Genomic DNA, 15,237 nt, shown 5'->3' on the forward strand with positions numbered 1-15,237 from the left:
GAGAAACAGGGGAACCTGATGGTGCAAGGGATTTTTCAGAAGTCTTTAGAGATGATGCTGGACTCCGATTAAGGCGGCTAATACTACTGGATGTCAACGAACGAGTAGTAGCTGCTATTCCCACCACTCCTAGCTTTTGGTCCAGAGTCCAATTCTTAGAAGTCTTTGATGAGGTAGGAAATTCCAGAGCTTTTGTAAATTTTTGGGTTAAGATCAATGAACATAATGGACGATATTGAGCAGCAGATACTGACAGGGTTCCAATGAAATTTCCCAAGCTGGGTATTCTTATTGATGTTTCCACTGCCTTCCATCCCCTCAAGCCTGTGAATCCTATGGTTAACATGATATCAACTACAAACTCAAGCACTTAAGTCAATGCCACGAAACACTCGCTTGATCAAAATTCCGGCTGAAGTAGATTATCCAAGAAATAGAGATCTTCTTTCAAGTCGGAGTCGAAGTTTCGTTGCGTTTCGTTTCGTTTCCTGCGTAAGACCTTCTGTTGTTGCTACTGAGTACGACGGCTCACACTACGAATACTCTATAGAGTAATCTCCACCACACACTCCTCTGATGTCGTCGGATGACAAGACAGAGAGAGAAAGTCATGGGACACAAAAAGCTTGGAAGAGATGAAATAAAATGGAGATAAACGATGAGTTCTTGAATGAATGTGGTCCTCGGGTATTGGAGTATACGTTTGGCTAACAGTATACAAATACAAATGTATAGATGGTTAGTGTGAGCTATTATTTGTAGTTATTATTATGGGGGTATGACTTTGTTGTTTTATCTCTCTCCGCACTGTCAATGCCCCATCCACGCATTGTATCTATTATTGCAGTGTACTTTGTATTGATGTTATAATTTCTCACTTCTTGTTGGTGTAGTAAGTATTCCTGAGAGGTCCAACGTCGCACTTCTTGATGCTTTCGTTAGCAAATACATTTTCTTTACACTATCTATTTACATACATATTTGATACTATTGAGCCTGTAAAAGGATACTTGTGGAGAAGTATACATTATAGATAAGAAGACAAATTGATGCAATCGCCAACTGTCAATTTGCAATTGGCTGAAACGTTGGTTTCATTCCGTCTTGTAATCGTCTATTCCAAGCATGTACCGCTTTTTGCCTATTTTCTTTCGTTAACACCACTCGTTGTAGCAATTAATGTTCTTATATAATTTCTTTTGCACCGCAATTTGACACTCTCAATATGACTGTTACGATTTTATTTCTTTCCATGACAATACCCATATCCTCATATCCCCAAAAAGAAGCAAGCTGCAAGCAGTTCTCGTCAGGTGCCTCTTCATTCAAATAAAATACTTCCAAATTCCATAGAATAACATATCACATTTTATGCTTCTTGGCATCCATTTACCTCCAGACCACCACCCACCAAAAATACATCTCAAATTTATGTTACAGCCTCATTGGAAATAACCGCGCGCTTCTCTCACTCTCTCAATCTCACTCTCTCAATAACTGTCCTATCACTCACATCTCATTTCTCGTTTTTAGTGTAATAAACTCGTCCAATTCTCTCATTCTCTATCTCTAGCTATGTCTAACTATCTCTCATACTTTCTATCTCTCATACTGTCTATCTGCCGCCAATTCTATATCTGAATATAAATAAACACATCTACATATTCACACACCTACCATACACCTACCATACCACCTCATCAGATATCTCACCCAAAAAATCCAAACCTCCCACCAAATCGCCTCTCTCTACTCAAAACCGCAATGCTCTCAACTCCCAACTCTCAGCTCTCAGCTCTCAATCCGGTCGCGTCGTTTAGAATCGCTCTCACAAAAGCTTCGCTGCCAAATCCGTCGTTTAGCAGCTCTCTCATACAAAAGGAAAAAAATTGGCAACATTCAAAGTGGTTGTAAATTTACACTTTTACTTCACTCTTTCTACCAGTAGCACCAGTCTAACCCATTCATAAACTCTTCATATAGCTCATAAATATTCATCAAATATGACCACTCCTCCTGTCTATATCGTTGCCACTGCCCGTACTCCAATCGGATCGTTCCAGGGCCAATTATCTTCGCTCTCTTACTCAGACCTTGGTTCTCACGCTGTTAAGGCGGCTCTTGAAAAAGTTCCTCAAATCAAGCCTGAAGAAGTGGAAGAAATCTTCTTCGGTGGTGTTCTTCAGGCCAACGTCGGCCAGGCTCCTGCCAGACAGGTCGCCTTGAAGGCTGGTCTTCCTGACACTATCGTGGCCACCACCATCAACAAGGTGTGTGCTTCTGGTATGAAGGCCATCATTCTTGGTGCTCAAACCATCATGACAGGAACTGCCGACATTGTTGTCGCTGGTGGTGCCGAGTCCATGTCTAACACTCCATACTACTTGCCAGCCGCCAGATCGGGTGCCAGATACGGTGACTCTACTCTCGTTGACGGTATTCAAAAGGACGGTTTGTTGGATGTCTACGAACAAAAGCTTATGGGTGTTGCCGCCGAGAAGTGCGCTTCTGACCACGGTTTCACAAGAGACCACCAAGATGACTTCGCCATCTCCTCCTACAAGAAGGCCACTGAGGCTCAAAACAACGGTAAGTTTGACCACGAAATCGCTCCAGTCACCATCAAGGGTGTCAGAGGTAAACCAGACGTTGTTGTTTCTCAAGATGAGGAAATTAAGAACTTCAACGAACAAAGAGTTAGATCTGCCAGAGCTGTTTTCCAAAAGGAGAACGGTACTGTCACTGCTCCAAACGCGTCCAAGCTTAACGACGGTGGTGCCGCTGTTATTTTGGTGTCTGCTGCTAAGTTGAAGGAGTTGAACCTTAAGCCATTGGCCAGAATTGCCGGTTGGGGTGAAGCTGCCAGAGCTCCAATTGACTTCACAATTGCTCCATCTTTGGCTGTTCCAAAGGCCTTGAAGCATGCTAACATCACCCAAGACCAAGTCGACTACTTCGAGTTGAACGAGGCCTTCTCAGTTGTTGGTTTGGCCAACGCCAAGATCTGTAGCATTGACTCTGAGAAGTTGAACGTCTACGGTGGTGCTGTTGCCATGGGCCACCCATTGGGATGCTCTGGTGCTAGAATCGTGATTACTTTGATTTCTGTTTTGCAACAGGAGAAAGGTAAGTACGGTGTCGCTGGTGTCTGTAACGGTGGCGGTGGTGCATCTTCGATTGTAATCGAGAAGGTTGACCACGATGATGCTAAGTTGTAGATGTAAGTTATAATATATATGTATTAGATTTATATAGTTCTATAAAAAGTAATGAACCCATGAATAAATTGTACTAGATGTAGATCAGCATGATGCATGGGCATTATGAATAGGAGAAATTTTGATTTTAATTCTACTTTGAAGCATGCACAAAGATCGACCAATTTACAATTCTCTTCCTTCTTCAATGTCACAATAACAATGATTTACAATCATAAAACAAGGGTCTTATCCTTTCCTTTTCTTCTCTTTTACCAATTTGAATCATATAATGGTTGCATAGTCTGCTTCGTGGCCCTTTGACTGCGAAATTTGAAGGTTTACGAGTTTGAAAAGAGCTCTTGGGTCGGTGCGGCTCGTGCTAACTTCACTGAGTAAGGATACAAAATTTCACCACCGAGTTCTGGCCTATGATTGTAGATAAGCGTCACCAAATTGGGAATAAGGGAGGCTAAATATTGAAATTATATCTCTTCTGACCCAATTCCGCGGCTTGTCTCCACTTGCTACGTGTATAATGGGGTGGAATCCCCAAAACTCCTCTTCATCTTCATTTCGTCATAAAAGATTCAAAATTTTGCAAAATATTCATATCATATCACATACTGAGAATAAATAAATTACTTAGCTCTCGCTAGATATTTTTCAGGATCTCTACCCCAGCTAACTACACAAAATACCCAGTTAACAGCCAAAAAAGTCAAATGGCTCACATGATCTGACAGATCCCAACATTTTGCAACCGACAAGTTGCAACTTTCGGGCCACAACCAATCGATCTTTTCTCTCTCTCACTTCTTTCCTCTAATATTCAATATTCCATATTCAATATACGTCTCAACTAAGAATTCTTATCAGCATAGTAAACATACCCCTTCGATATCTCTTCTCCCACTTGATCGGCCCCTGAACTTCCCAATTGATACCTGCTGCATATGCTCTGAAACTACTCCCTGCAGAAGGCCCTTCGGCTACAATTCTGTAACAGCCTGAAAAATGTAAGACTCTTTATCTCCCTGAGCGCCCTTTCAGGCTATTTAAGGATATGTGAATCCTGACAGCGAAAAACTGTTTGCTGTAATAGCCGCTGTAGACATCGATAACAATTGGAAATGCTGTTCGATTTGCGTGCTGTGATGAACTCGGTGCCGGGTATTGGAGGGATTGACATCAATGCACTTCTCGATACTTTGCCAAACAAGGGCCTGTTCGATGTGGGTGAAATGTTCGATAGTATGCCAGAGCTAAAAGGCTCCAGTCAATTCGTGTTGATCGATCTCGCTCAAGAAGATGTATCACAACTTTACGATTTGCTTAAGGCTTACTTGGAACCGTTTTGGTTTTACTATCCGTTTATGAACTTAAGCCCTTCAATAACCAAAAAGTCAATTGTGGTGAAAGGAAAGAAGTATGACTACGTGTATTTAGATATGGATTATGGCACCTTCCGTTCAGATAGTCGAATTGTCCACCAAATCCTTTATAAATTTTCCAAACAGCCCCTGTTACCAAGTACGGTGTTCATTCATCCAGCTGACACGATATTCGGAGACGCTATTTTTATGTGCGGAAACGATGTTAACTTAGAGTGGGGGCATTGGTCTAATGACAGGAAGTTATCTGTATGGCTTGGCTGGATTCATAAGGGTAACGCCATTGTGTTGGAAAGACTACTGAGAGTTAAATCTACAAAGCTAGAGGAGGCTATTACCCAATTATGCCAGGAAAATTATAGAATCGATAATGGGATTACAACCAGATATGTCGAATCCATAACCGACCATGGAGATGACTTCAGACTTAGCAGGATCCATAATATCAAGATTAAGTTACCGGCTACCGTTCGTCATAGGATTTTATGTAATGCTTGGCTAGCTGGAGTATGTATAGCTGCAGTAGCACAGGATGCTTTGCCATTAGATACTCCCTTGAAAATCGTTCCTAAAGATGACGAAGAAATAGAGACCGAGATTTGTGTAAGTGACGATGCCTTGGTTATTGCTGCGAATTATCAATTTTGGGGGTATCCTGAAAAGAAGAAGTCCTCAGACCTCAGGCAAGGTGTAAGGGAGCCTCAAGCTTACCTTGGTAACCCAGAGACGCTTTCTAAGTTGATTGTACTCGGATTCGACACAATTTACAAGCCTGCGGGTGAAGAACCCTATCAGGAGCTTCTGCATAACAGATCGTCTAATATACAAAATGCTTTGATTGAACGGGGAGACTTGAACCTGACAGTCGAGCCCCACTATGAGATTCTCAAAAGCCACTGCCTCAAAAGTCAATGTCTCGATAAGATATACAAGTCAATAGCGATGATGAGAGGCGTTCCTTCGGATGCTTTGATAGGTGACGTGATATTAGGGAATGGACAGCGAGCTCCTATACCTGACTGTACTGTAGAGGAGGCCTCAGTGAAAGTCTTAGCCGCAATTCGCAAATTGGACACAGATCCAAGAGGGAATATGGATGATGTAGAGAAGGGAATTGTATCATTTTTTGACGATTGGATGCTTCCAAACACGGGAGATGCCAGATATATGCATATGGGTGCAAGAAAGGAAGAGTTCATTTTCAATTCCGTATCAATGGTGAAATTTCAATTTGGGGAATATGCTTCGGTAGTAGTAGAGAAAGAACTAAGAAGAGGATTAGAGGAAGCTAGACAACGTAAGGAGTTCGAAGCAGAAGCCAAAAAAGCGAAGAAACAAGCAAAGAAACAAAAAAAGGCAAAGAAACAAAACGAAATCAGTCTGAGATCTGCCACTAACCAAGCAAGTGCTAGTCAAAGCGCTCAAGATATTGAGATGGCAAAATATGACAATGACAGTGATTATCACAGTGATGGAAGCGAATGGAATGACGCAGAGACGAAAAACAACTACCATGCAATGCTAGAGTCTGATATCATTTTAGTTATAGAGGATCCACTTGATGAAGATGATGTAATGGGTGTTGACAAAGCTTAACCGGGGTAGCATATGCTGATTTGCAATATATTGCAATGATTTTGATTAAATACGGAAAACAGAGAGAAAAAAAGCTGATTTTCGATACACCATCTATAAAAGTTGCTAGAATGCTCTATAATGAATCGTTTAATTGAGAGAGCGACCTTCGTTTCAACAGAGTCCACATGCTGCGAATGCTATGTATTTTGTGGGAATAACTTGTGGATAGTATCCTATGTTAATAGCCATAAAAATGTAGCAATTGTCTGCTTGGATACCATCTTGTGTAGAACCATCTTATAGTAATATCCTCTTATAGTAATAACCTCTAATGGTAGTAACATCTTATGGTAGTAACCTCTTATAGTAATAACTTCTTATAGTACTAACTTCTTACAGTACTAATCTCTTATAGAGTAACTACTTATAGAGTAACTACTTACCATAATACCATCTTACAGTAACTTTTTGTAATAGTTCCCCCTTTCAGTAGTTCCCCATTACATTAGTTCCCCATTACAAAACCACCCTGTTACAATAGCTCCCCGTTACAAGTTACTGTAGTTCCCTATTATAGAACCACTAACTACATACCTCTCCATAAATATACAGGGCTGCCATATTGTTTGCAATATCACGTGATCAGACTTCCAGATTTGCAAATGAAATCGACGTCTCCTCAATTCCTTTTATTAAGACACAGTTCAACAAGATATCAACGTCATTGGTGGAGGTCTCCATATGGTAATTGAACACTAGGTATAGGATGAACAATTTTGGACCCCAGAAAGGAACAGCCAGTTCGTTCCCAGTGACGATTCGGTCCTCACCTATACTATTATAGATAAGACCAAAAGGGGCAAATCAGAGCTATACAATCTTGTCAAGAAGTACTTGGAACCATTCAAGCAGCACTACCCATTTATGCTCGTGGGACCTCAAATCGAGCAATGTATGTATGAAGTCGATAAGTAATCTGGTACTCGTTAGAGGTTACTATGTCATATGGCAGATTCAGTTCAGAGGGTCGTTTATTCGAACAGATCATGTACCAATTCTCGAAATCAGTGTCGACTGCGGAGACCGTGTTCATGCTGCCCGAGGATTCCACATACGGCTCAGCCATCTTAGCATCCACCAACACTAGAGACGTGCAGCTTGATCCATGGCTTCGTAACGCCAAATTGTTCCGCAATGTTGGCTGGATTATCAACGGTAGGGTGGTTACATTAGATAAGATGGATACTGATCAACCTACGTCCATAGATGAATGCTTGATCCAGCTTTATTTGGGAAACCACCATGTCCATATGGGTCTCACAAAGGCTTATGTTGATGCTATCATTGAACCTCATGATGCCTTCAGACTAAGCAGATTATACGATGACAAGATCAAGCTTCCAGCCGCTTTGCATGAAAAGATCTTAAGAGACGTTTCATTTGCTTCGGCTTATATTGGCTCAGCTTTCATAAGTAAACGGCCTATAGATTCTCACTTGGGAAGTATTCAGGATGTCCTTTCCGAGGACTTCGAGGAGATCGAAATCTGTTTGAATGAGGAAGCTTTAGCTATTTGTCGCAGATACCAAGATGGAAGCAACCCAGATAAAATTTCATATTTCGGGGATGTACTCGCCAATTCTAAGGTTAAAGATCCTACCGACTACGTTCCAGAAGCCGATGTAATTACGAAGACGATTTTGCTTGGATATGACGTAGCGACCAGGGCAAGTAGATACAGAAACAGGTACAAGACCCACACCTTTACCATGGTCTTAACCAAGATTTTACTCATCGTAAACGAGCCAACTTACAGAGTGCACTCATTAAAGTGGATATATAAAAAGGGAAGTGAATCCAGATTACGAGGTGCTAAAGAATTTTTGTATCTATAGTCCTCAATAAATTGCGAGATGGAATATTGATATTGAGACGAAATCCTGATCTCATTCAGGGTTCATTTAAGGACATACGACTTCTCGACATGCCCTATCATAATAGAGAGCAGGCCACAGCAGAACTTATGGCGAAGATTCGGAGATTTGACACGCATCCCATGGAAATTGTGGATTTTGAGCAGGTGTTAACAGACTTCCTTAATGATTCGATGTTATCCCAATCACTTGACTCTAAATTATTGAATGACGTTGATTTTAGAGAAGAGTCATTTGAAGCTGCTAGAGAAAACATTTGGTATTTTTTTGGAGCGCTTCCACTTCAGGTCCTCGATAGGGCATTGGAGCTGCTATTATATAAATGGGTAAAGAAAGCAAAGATGAAAGCAAAGAAGCAGAAGCAGAAGCAGAAGAAGAAACAACCGCAACTGGGTGATGAAGACATCAACGACAAAGTTGCTACCCCTGCCACCTCGAGTGATGCAGCTCCTTCAAGGGATTCTGAGGATCTGGTTTCTTTTTCAAAATATAATAATGACACTGACTATGAGAGTGATGAAAGTGATTGGAGCGATGACCAACTTCGTCAGGAATTCGAAGAGATGTTAGACACAGACATAAGCGAGGATTAAATCGATGATAAAATCGATAATATGATGGCGGATCCGCAGATGACCTCTTGCAAGAATTCCTCGAGAATTACGACGGACCAAACTTCAGAAGAGGCTGCACAGTTCTACCAGTCCAGGGGTGATGTGTATAGGTTTGAAGGGTTTGAAAGAGATGAATTTATCGAAAGATTTGGCGGTGTACGTTGGTGATTACATTTGACGAATGCTGATTATAGCGAGAAGGAACGATGTAAACTATTTTGCATTCAGTTTGCGCATCCCTCTCTCATCAGGTCACAAAGTTAGTGGTAAAACATTGCTTTTTTGGAATATTTCTAAGATTAGAGCATGGAAGTGAAGATTAATATAGCAAAAACAATGACGCAGCCTCGCTATTATAATGTTCCAGGTATTCCGAGAAGTTTCTGTATGTGAATGCTATACACTGAAAAAGAAAATCAAAAGAAGAAGAGCATGCAATGAATTCAGTTCCTGGAATTTCTTAACCAAATGGCTGAGAGAGCCCACCGCCATTTATATAGTTTTACTTTATTCGAGATCCAGTAAAGTTACAATGAACTACTATTTACTCCCTCCATCTTCCAGTTATATCTGCCAAGTCTGGCTTCTCAATTTGCAATGATCAACTTTGACTGCGAAATCCTATCAAAACTAAGAGACGCAGAAAGTGTTTATTTATTTGTTATACCGTTCTCTTTTATATACTGTGATTACTGTATTACAAGGCAACTGCACCTCATTTCACCAAAATGCCAGCTTGATGAGCAATAGTTGAACTTCATTAATACCCTCCTCCACAATGAATACCCTTCTCCATAAAGAATAACCACATTCTTCCTATTTAACTTAAACTATGCTTATATATGATACCCATCACGTGACATCATAACTGGCTGAAATTTGCAACTCCGTCGATTTCCGATTTCAGTAACTCGGTTTAAAGATATGAACATCCTTATAATTTAGCCCCAATTCAGGTACAGCTGTTGTACAGCTGTGGTGAGTTGCTAGGTTAGACTGAAGCATTGGACCCGAATACTTTCAAAAATGTAGCAGAAATGTCGACCACTTCGTATTATATAATAGATACCGCCCAAGAGGATAGGACAAGACTTATAGCAGGCGTGAGAAACTACTTGGAAGCTTTCATGTTGTACTATCCGTTTATGCTACAAGAGCCGTCATTGATGCATATTTCTCATAGAGTGGATGGTCAGACTTGGTACTCCGTGTGTAGTACTTTGCCATATAATGGAGCTCACGCCGAAAACCGGTTGATGGAACAGATCATGTATGATCTCTCGAAAAGACTTCCAAGTACCATGTTCATTTACCCAGAGGACAATGTTTTTGGAGCCAAGATCTACATGTTAGCAGATGACGGATACTTGCAATTGGAACCATGGATGCGTAACCTGAAATTATCTCTCAATACCGCCTGGCTCAATGAAGGTAATGTCGTCGTAGTTGAGAAAGAAAATACAAAGGAGCCTACAAAACTCGAAAGGAGTATGTCTCTACTACAAAAGAGAAAGTTTCAGGTCCATAAGGGACTAACAAGGGTATTCATTGATACTGTTGTCAATCCTGCCGACGCATTCAGACTCAGTAGGGTGTACGATGTCAAAGTTAAATTACCCGTAACAGTTCGCAATTTGCTATTGGAAAACCTTGAAATAGCATCCGGATTTTTGGCTGTTGCCAACAGGAGCAAACTGCCATTAGACTATCCCATAAACAATGTTCAAAAAGTACTTCGCGAGCCCTATATAGAGACTGGGATCTGCTTAAACGAGGAAGCCTTATTAGTTGTGGAGAATTACGATAGATATGGGGCACCAAAGTCGAAACTCTCTTCTGACATAAGAGAAGACGACGGAAGATCCCCAAAAGAATTCCTTGGGAACCCTGAAATAATAACCAAGTTGCTTTTACTAGGATATAGTAAGCTCTGCGCAGATAGTAAGCATCAGTACAGACCTATCTCGCCAGGTGCTTCAAAATTGACCCATTGTCGTCGAGAAAACCTAGATATGTATTTAATGCTGTGTGGACTTTTAAAGAAGATTATCATGCCTGATTACGATCTGCTTAAACATTATTGTCTCATGGCTCCATGCATCAATAAATTACGACAGGGACTTTTGAAGCTAAGGACGCTATCTCCTGAACAAATAAAGGATTTTACAAAGGGAGTTCCTATGATTTCGTTGCCGTACAATAACATCGAGGTAGCTACCGTAAAAGTCGTTTCAAAGATTTTGAAATTTGATACACACTCGATAGACATTTCTGTGATAGAGAAGGAACTTAGAGGCTTCTTCAAAGAGTGGGTATTGCCCAAAACATTTGACTCTAAGATTTTGAACGAAACTGTTCCTAGGGCTAACGCGATACAAGCTGCTGTGGATACCATATGGGTTCACTTTGGTGAATATGCTTCCAAGATATTTGAAGAAGAGATAAGGGAGCAAATTGATATAGGAATAAGACGCCAGGAAGCGGCAAGGAAAAAGAACAAAGCGAAGAAACAGAAGCATAAGGAGAAGAAGAAGCAGAAACAGTTGCAACAAAATGAGGAAGAAACAGCGGAGGGCAGTACAGAACCTGAAACTGTAGCGTCGAAAGATGAGAGCACTGTGATCGTTCCATCAATTGAACCAGAGGATATAGAAGTTGACCTAGCAAAGTATGATAACGATAGTGATTATGCCAGCTACGAAAGCGACTGGAGTGATGAAGTACTTAGAAAGAATTTCGAGGAGATGCTAGAATTGGACATATATGAGGACTTGGGGGATAGTATCATCGATGTCGATGATGAGGTGGATGTGGAGGTGTACGACGATGAACAAGATGAGGTTAGCAAGGAAAAATACGACCTTTCCATTTCAGTTGACGAGGAAGACTCATCAGAAGAAGAATAATCGTCTAGAAGGATTCTAATAGAGTGGAGTATCGTTAAGCTTGATAAGCTCTTATTGAACGATTGTTGGCAGCAATACCTTTAGAATAATTGACACTGTTGTGCCCTAAAGACAGCGTAGTCTATTGTTGGTTACATAGGAAGCAAAATAGCCCGACAAATGTCTTATATTTTTATTATACATACTTAGTTAAAGTCAAAGAAGTGAATAGTAGATAACAATTGATTTGTGATCTAGATGCAGATACTGGTAGTACCAATGACATTGAATAAATAATACTAGAAACCTCCAGTAATAGTAATGGTAAAATGATCGTAACCAAGAAGTGTCTTCAACACATTAACTTGATACTAGCTGAGTGTGGTTTTGTTAGTGAAGTGCAAGTTCATGTTAGTCCGTGTATGTTGCTGACGCTGAAAGAGATATAAATTAGTTGGGAATGGTTATTCCCCTGTCACTGAGTTCATGAACAGTCCAAATCCAGGTTCGAGCAGCATAATCCATATTCGAAGCAACTCTCGATGGCTCAGCCTCGACACCTCCTGTGACAAAGTATTTTCCATTATCTTTCTCTAAAGTCAACGAGGGGTCTAGACAGCATTTTATAGTGGCATATGAACCTTCCTCGTTGGAAACACCGAAGAAGTAATCAAAAATTTGGAAAAAGCACCAAAAAAGTATTCCAATTAGTGGTAACCGGGTCCAGTACGAAAAAAGATTGGTATTCATTACAAAACCCGGGTGGACAGACATACAGAGAACCTTTGGGTTCCTTAAGGCCAACATTTTCATGAAGTGGATTCCAGCGGTCTTGGCTACACCATATCTTAGCCAAGTAAAAAGGAAATTTGGTCTGTGATTAAAGTTATTGCTCAAACCAAAGAACTTAAGAGCAATTTGGTGTCCCACTGAACTGAGGTAGATAATTCGAGGTGGTTCGCTAGAAGAATATAAGTCTGCGGTACGTTCAAGCATGGGAAGAAGCTTTGTTGTGAGGAGAAACGGAGATATGAAGTTAGTTTGTAATTGAATCTCGAAGTTGTCTTTTGTGAGGGCGAAGGGAACAGCCATTGCTCCTGCGTTATTGATAAGAATGTTCAACTTGGACTCCATATTCTTGAAGGCTTCTACAGCAGATAGCACCGAGGCTAAGCTACTGAGATCTATCTCAAGATAAACCAAATCACCTAGAAACCGTTCCGACGACGATTGCTGTGATGTGTATGCCAGTCTGATAGAAGTGGCTCTTTCCTTGAGTTCCTTGATGGACTTCAACACTCTGGAACGAGATCTACCTGCAATGTATACAATGTAGCCATGGAGATAGAGCTGCAACACGGTGTAATAACCTATACCGCTATTTCCACCGGTGATGAGAGCCACTCGCCGATCCTGGGTGGGGTTGAGGTAGGGGAGAGAGTTGGGATCAGACATGTTCCGAGTCAATGTATCGGATACAAGTTCAGTTCACACTTCTTTGCTCCCTTGTAGAATTAGGGAAGAGAAAGGAACCTTTTATTGATCAAGAAATAAATGCAATACAAAGTGCAATGAGATGTTTTGAAGTCCAGATAAGCGGCTGGATCCTGAATTATGGTGTGTGAGTTGCAGCTCCAACAATTGTCAAGCGCTTCGACAATGACTGATATCAAAGACGTTGTACCACGAGGAAAGAACAATGAACCGCACAGGTCTCCTGTCACTGGTTGAGTGTGGTAATCGACAGAGAGTGACAAAAGCGACACTCCAAAATCTTTTTTCTGTTTGCTGTAGCGAGGAACATGGGAATCGATAAGGGGAGCAATGAGAGAGAGAGAGGGGCAGTGAGACGTGGTGAAAACTGGTGAGAGGAGAATCAGTGAGGGTGAAAATTAGCTAGAGGGATGGAATTAAAGCGTACGAGAGAGGAAACGAAAACGGGTTCGAGGAGGTCGAGGAATATAAGCTAAATTAGTGGCGTGACAGTTTGAATATGAAGGGAAATTACGACGAGTTCTGGAGATTTCGGTGGATTCAAAGTTTGTCGGTTAATTGTCAGATTTTTGGAGAACTGTTGTCGATACCGGTCCCATATGTGTCTCGCTAATACACCATCCTGTACTAGTTTCAATGTCCTAATGATAATTCAGTTGCTATTTGGAGTGTACAAAAATCTAGCATCTCGAGAGATTGTAACACCCCAAAGGACTGACTTTTCCGTCCCTATTTTTTGCCCTGGTAAATCTTTATTTGACAGCCCAAGCGACCCATTTCGTACATGACTTGCAGTTCTAGCGTAGTTACATCTTTGAGGTGCTGCCATACATGTCAATTATGAGCCAAGTGAAACATATAGAGGATCGGCAAAAAGTCGCTACCAAACATATTTCTTAATTGTTTATCCCGGAATTTGGTAGCGCTGCAACATACTCCAGGTTATGTCCAACTTCGGCTTAGTGCTTATAGTGTTCTACAGAGTATTAGTGGTGTAAAGTGAATATAGATTATTGTCTACCCATAACCGTAGGTAACTATTGGACTGCATTTTCTATTATTTGAAGCCGATCGTGCCCTATAATGCTAAATTGTCTATGATCTCCTTGTTGATAGCCTCCCTGGTCTTATTTGTGGCATCTACTGGTAATGCTTCTCCGCCATTAATCACCAACTCATCTCCCTCAGGAATCTCCATGATGTCAAACTGAGATTTCACCATATCGGCCTTCATGAAATGGTCCTTTCTGTTGGCGACTCTCTCCACCAAGTCCTCGAATGTCGTATATAAAAACACGAAACGGAACTCAATGGAATCTGGAGACTTGGCCGACTTCTTAATGAAATCTCTGTACACCTTTTTCAACATGGAACAGGAAACAACGGCCATCCTGGATTCGTTGTTAGCCTCGAGACTCTTGGAACTGGCCTCCTCACTGAGTTGTTGTAACCATCCCCATCTGTCCTCATCCGTCAACGGAATACCATGGGACATTTTATCCACATTGGCTTGTGGATGAAGTAAGTCTCCTTCGATCACGGGACATGAAAAATGCTGTCCCAACGCCTCTGAGACCGTGGTTTTACCAGTACCAGCTGGTCCACCGACGACAATAACAACACTTTTAGCGGGCTTGGTCATAATAAGTCGTTCCTAGATATCCTTCCTATCTGAAATATCAATTCAAGGAAAGAATAAATATCTATATCTGGAAATGTGATATATATCTATGATTCTCTTCACTGTTGCTAATCGTTGGGTACTCGAATTTCTGGCGTGGGGGCGCTTCCTGTATTGGGAATGTCTCCCCCACAGGTTGCATTTTTTTCAATAAGCATGAATAGTGTTGAGTATGCGGAGAGCACTTTGTACTATTTTGGATGATGCTGATGGGGTAGATGGATCTTGTGGTCTTGTGGGGTGAACAAAAGTTGGATTTTGGTTCCGGTCAGGTGCTCCGATATCGGTGGGAAACTTTAACCATTTTGCAGATTTTAGAACCGGATAGTGTCCATTTCTACAGTTGGACCGAAAGGAAAGAAGTCTATTTGGACCTAAATGAAGATCTACTAATTTGAAACGAGTCTAAATTTCCCCAGGCTCCGATCTATCCAGATCTGTATTATATTTACAGTACTAT

General features: G+C 41.1%; 7 protein-coding genes across 7 annotated transcripts; 5 read left to right on the forward strand and 2 right to left on the reverse strand. All coding sequences in view use genetic code 12, as the record gives it.

Annotated features, from left to right (window-relative positions):
* Positions 1–1,912: 1,912 nt before the first annotated feature.
* On the forward strand, positions 1,913–3,287 carry ERG10 (acetyl-CoA C-acetyltransferase). The gene has a single exon (XM_064916970.1). The coding sequence runs from the start codon at positions 2,004–2,006 to the stop codon at positions 3,216–3,218; it is 1,215 nt and encodes a 404-aa protein (XP_064775217.1). The 5' UTR covers positions 1,913–2,003; the 3' UTR covers positions 3,219–3,287.
* A 1,043-nt stretch (positions 3,288–4,330) lies between these two features.
* Positions 4,331–6,187, forward strand: RJT20DRAFT_134434 (uncharacterized protein; the record flags this gene model as incomplete). The annotated part of the gene is made up of 1 exon (XM_064918321.1): positions 4,331–6,187. The coding sequence occupies one exon, from the start codon at positions 4,331–4,333 to the stop codon at positions 6,185–6,187; it is 1,857 nt and encodes a 618-aa protein (XP_064775218.1).
* Positions 6,188–6,866: 679 nt separating this feature from the next.
* Positions 6,867–8,113, forward strand: RJT20DRAFT_37506 (uncharacterized protein). The gene has a single exon (XM_064919897.1). It carries the CDS (start codon positions 7,168–7,170, stop codon positions 8,062–8,064), a length of 897 nt encoding a protein of 298 aa, XP_064775219.1. The 5' UTR covers positions 6,867–7,167; the 3' UTR covers positions 8,065–8,113.
* A 40-nt stretch (positions 8,114–8,153) lies between these two features.
* On the forward strand, positions 8,154–8,696 carry RJT20DRAFT_134436 (uncharacterized protein; the record flags this gene model as incomplete). The annotated part of the gene is made up of 1 exon (XM_064918322.1): positions 8,154–8,696. The coding sequence occupies one exon, from the start codon at positions 8,154–8,156 to the stop codon at positions 8,694–8,696; it is 543 nt and encodes a 180-aa protein (XP_064775220.1).
* A 1,058-nt stretch (positions 8,697–9,754) lies between these two features.
* RJT20DRAFT_134437 (uncharacterized protein) lies at positions 9,755–11,623 on the forward strand (the record flags this gene model as incomplete). Its single annotated transcript, XM_064918323.1, has 1 exon — positions 9,755–11,623. One exon carries the CDS (start codon positions 9,755–9,757, stop codon positions 11,621–11,623), a length of 1,869 nt encoding a protein of 622 aa, XP_064775221.1.
* A 214-nt stretch (positions 11,624–11,837) lies between these two features.
* On the reverse strand, positions 11,838–13,507 carry RJT20DRAFT_37499 (uncharacterized protein). Its single transcript, XM_064919896.1, has one exon. The coding sequence runs from the start codon at positions 13,055–13,057 to the stop codon at positions 12,053–12,055; it is 1,005 nt and encodes a 334-aa protein (XP_064775222.1). The 5' UTR covers positions 13,058–13,507; the 3' UTR covers positions 11,838–12,052.
* A 582-nt stretch (positions 13,508–14,089) lies between these two features.
* On the reverse strand, positions 14,090–14,774 carry RJT20DRAFT_127297 (gluconokinase). Its single transcript, XM_064916971.1, has one exon. It carries the CDS (start codon positions 14,736–14,738, stop codon positions 14,175–14,177), a length of 564 nt encoding a protein of 187 aa, XP_064775223.1. The 5' UTR covers positions 14,739–14,774; the 3' UTR covers positions 14,090–14,174.
* Positions 14,775–15,237: the final 463 nt, after the last annotated feature.

This window comes from Scheffersomyces xylosifermentans (assembly GCF_036884685.1).
Source record: "Scheffersomyces xylosifermentans strain CBS 12540 chromosome Unknown RJT20scaffold_3, whole genome shotgun sequence".
Taxonomy (NCBI): domain Eukaryota; kingdom Fungi; phylum Ascomycota; class Pichiomycetes; order Serinales; family Debaryomycetaceae; genus Scheffersomyces; species Scheffersomyces xylosifermentans.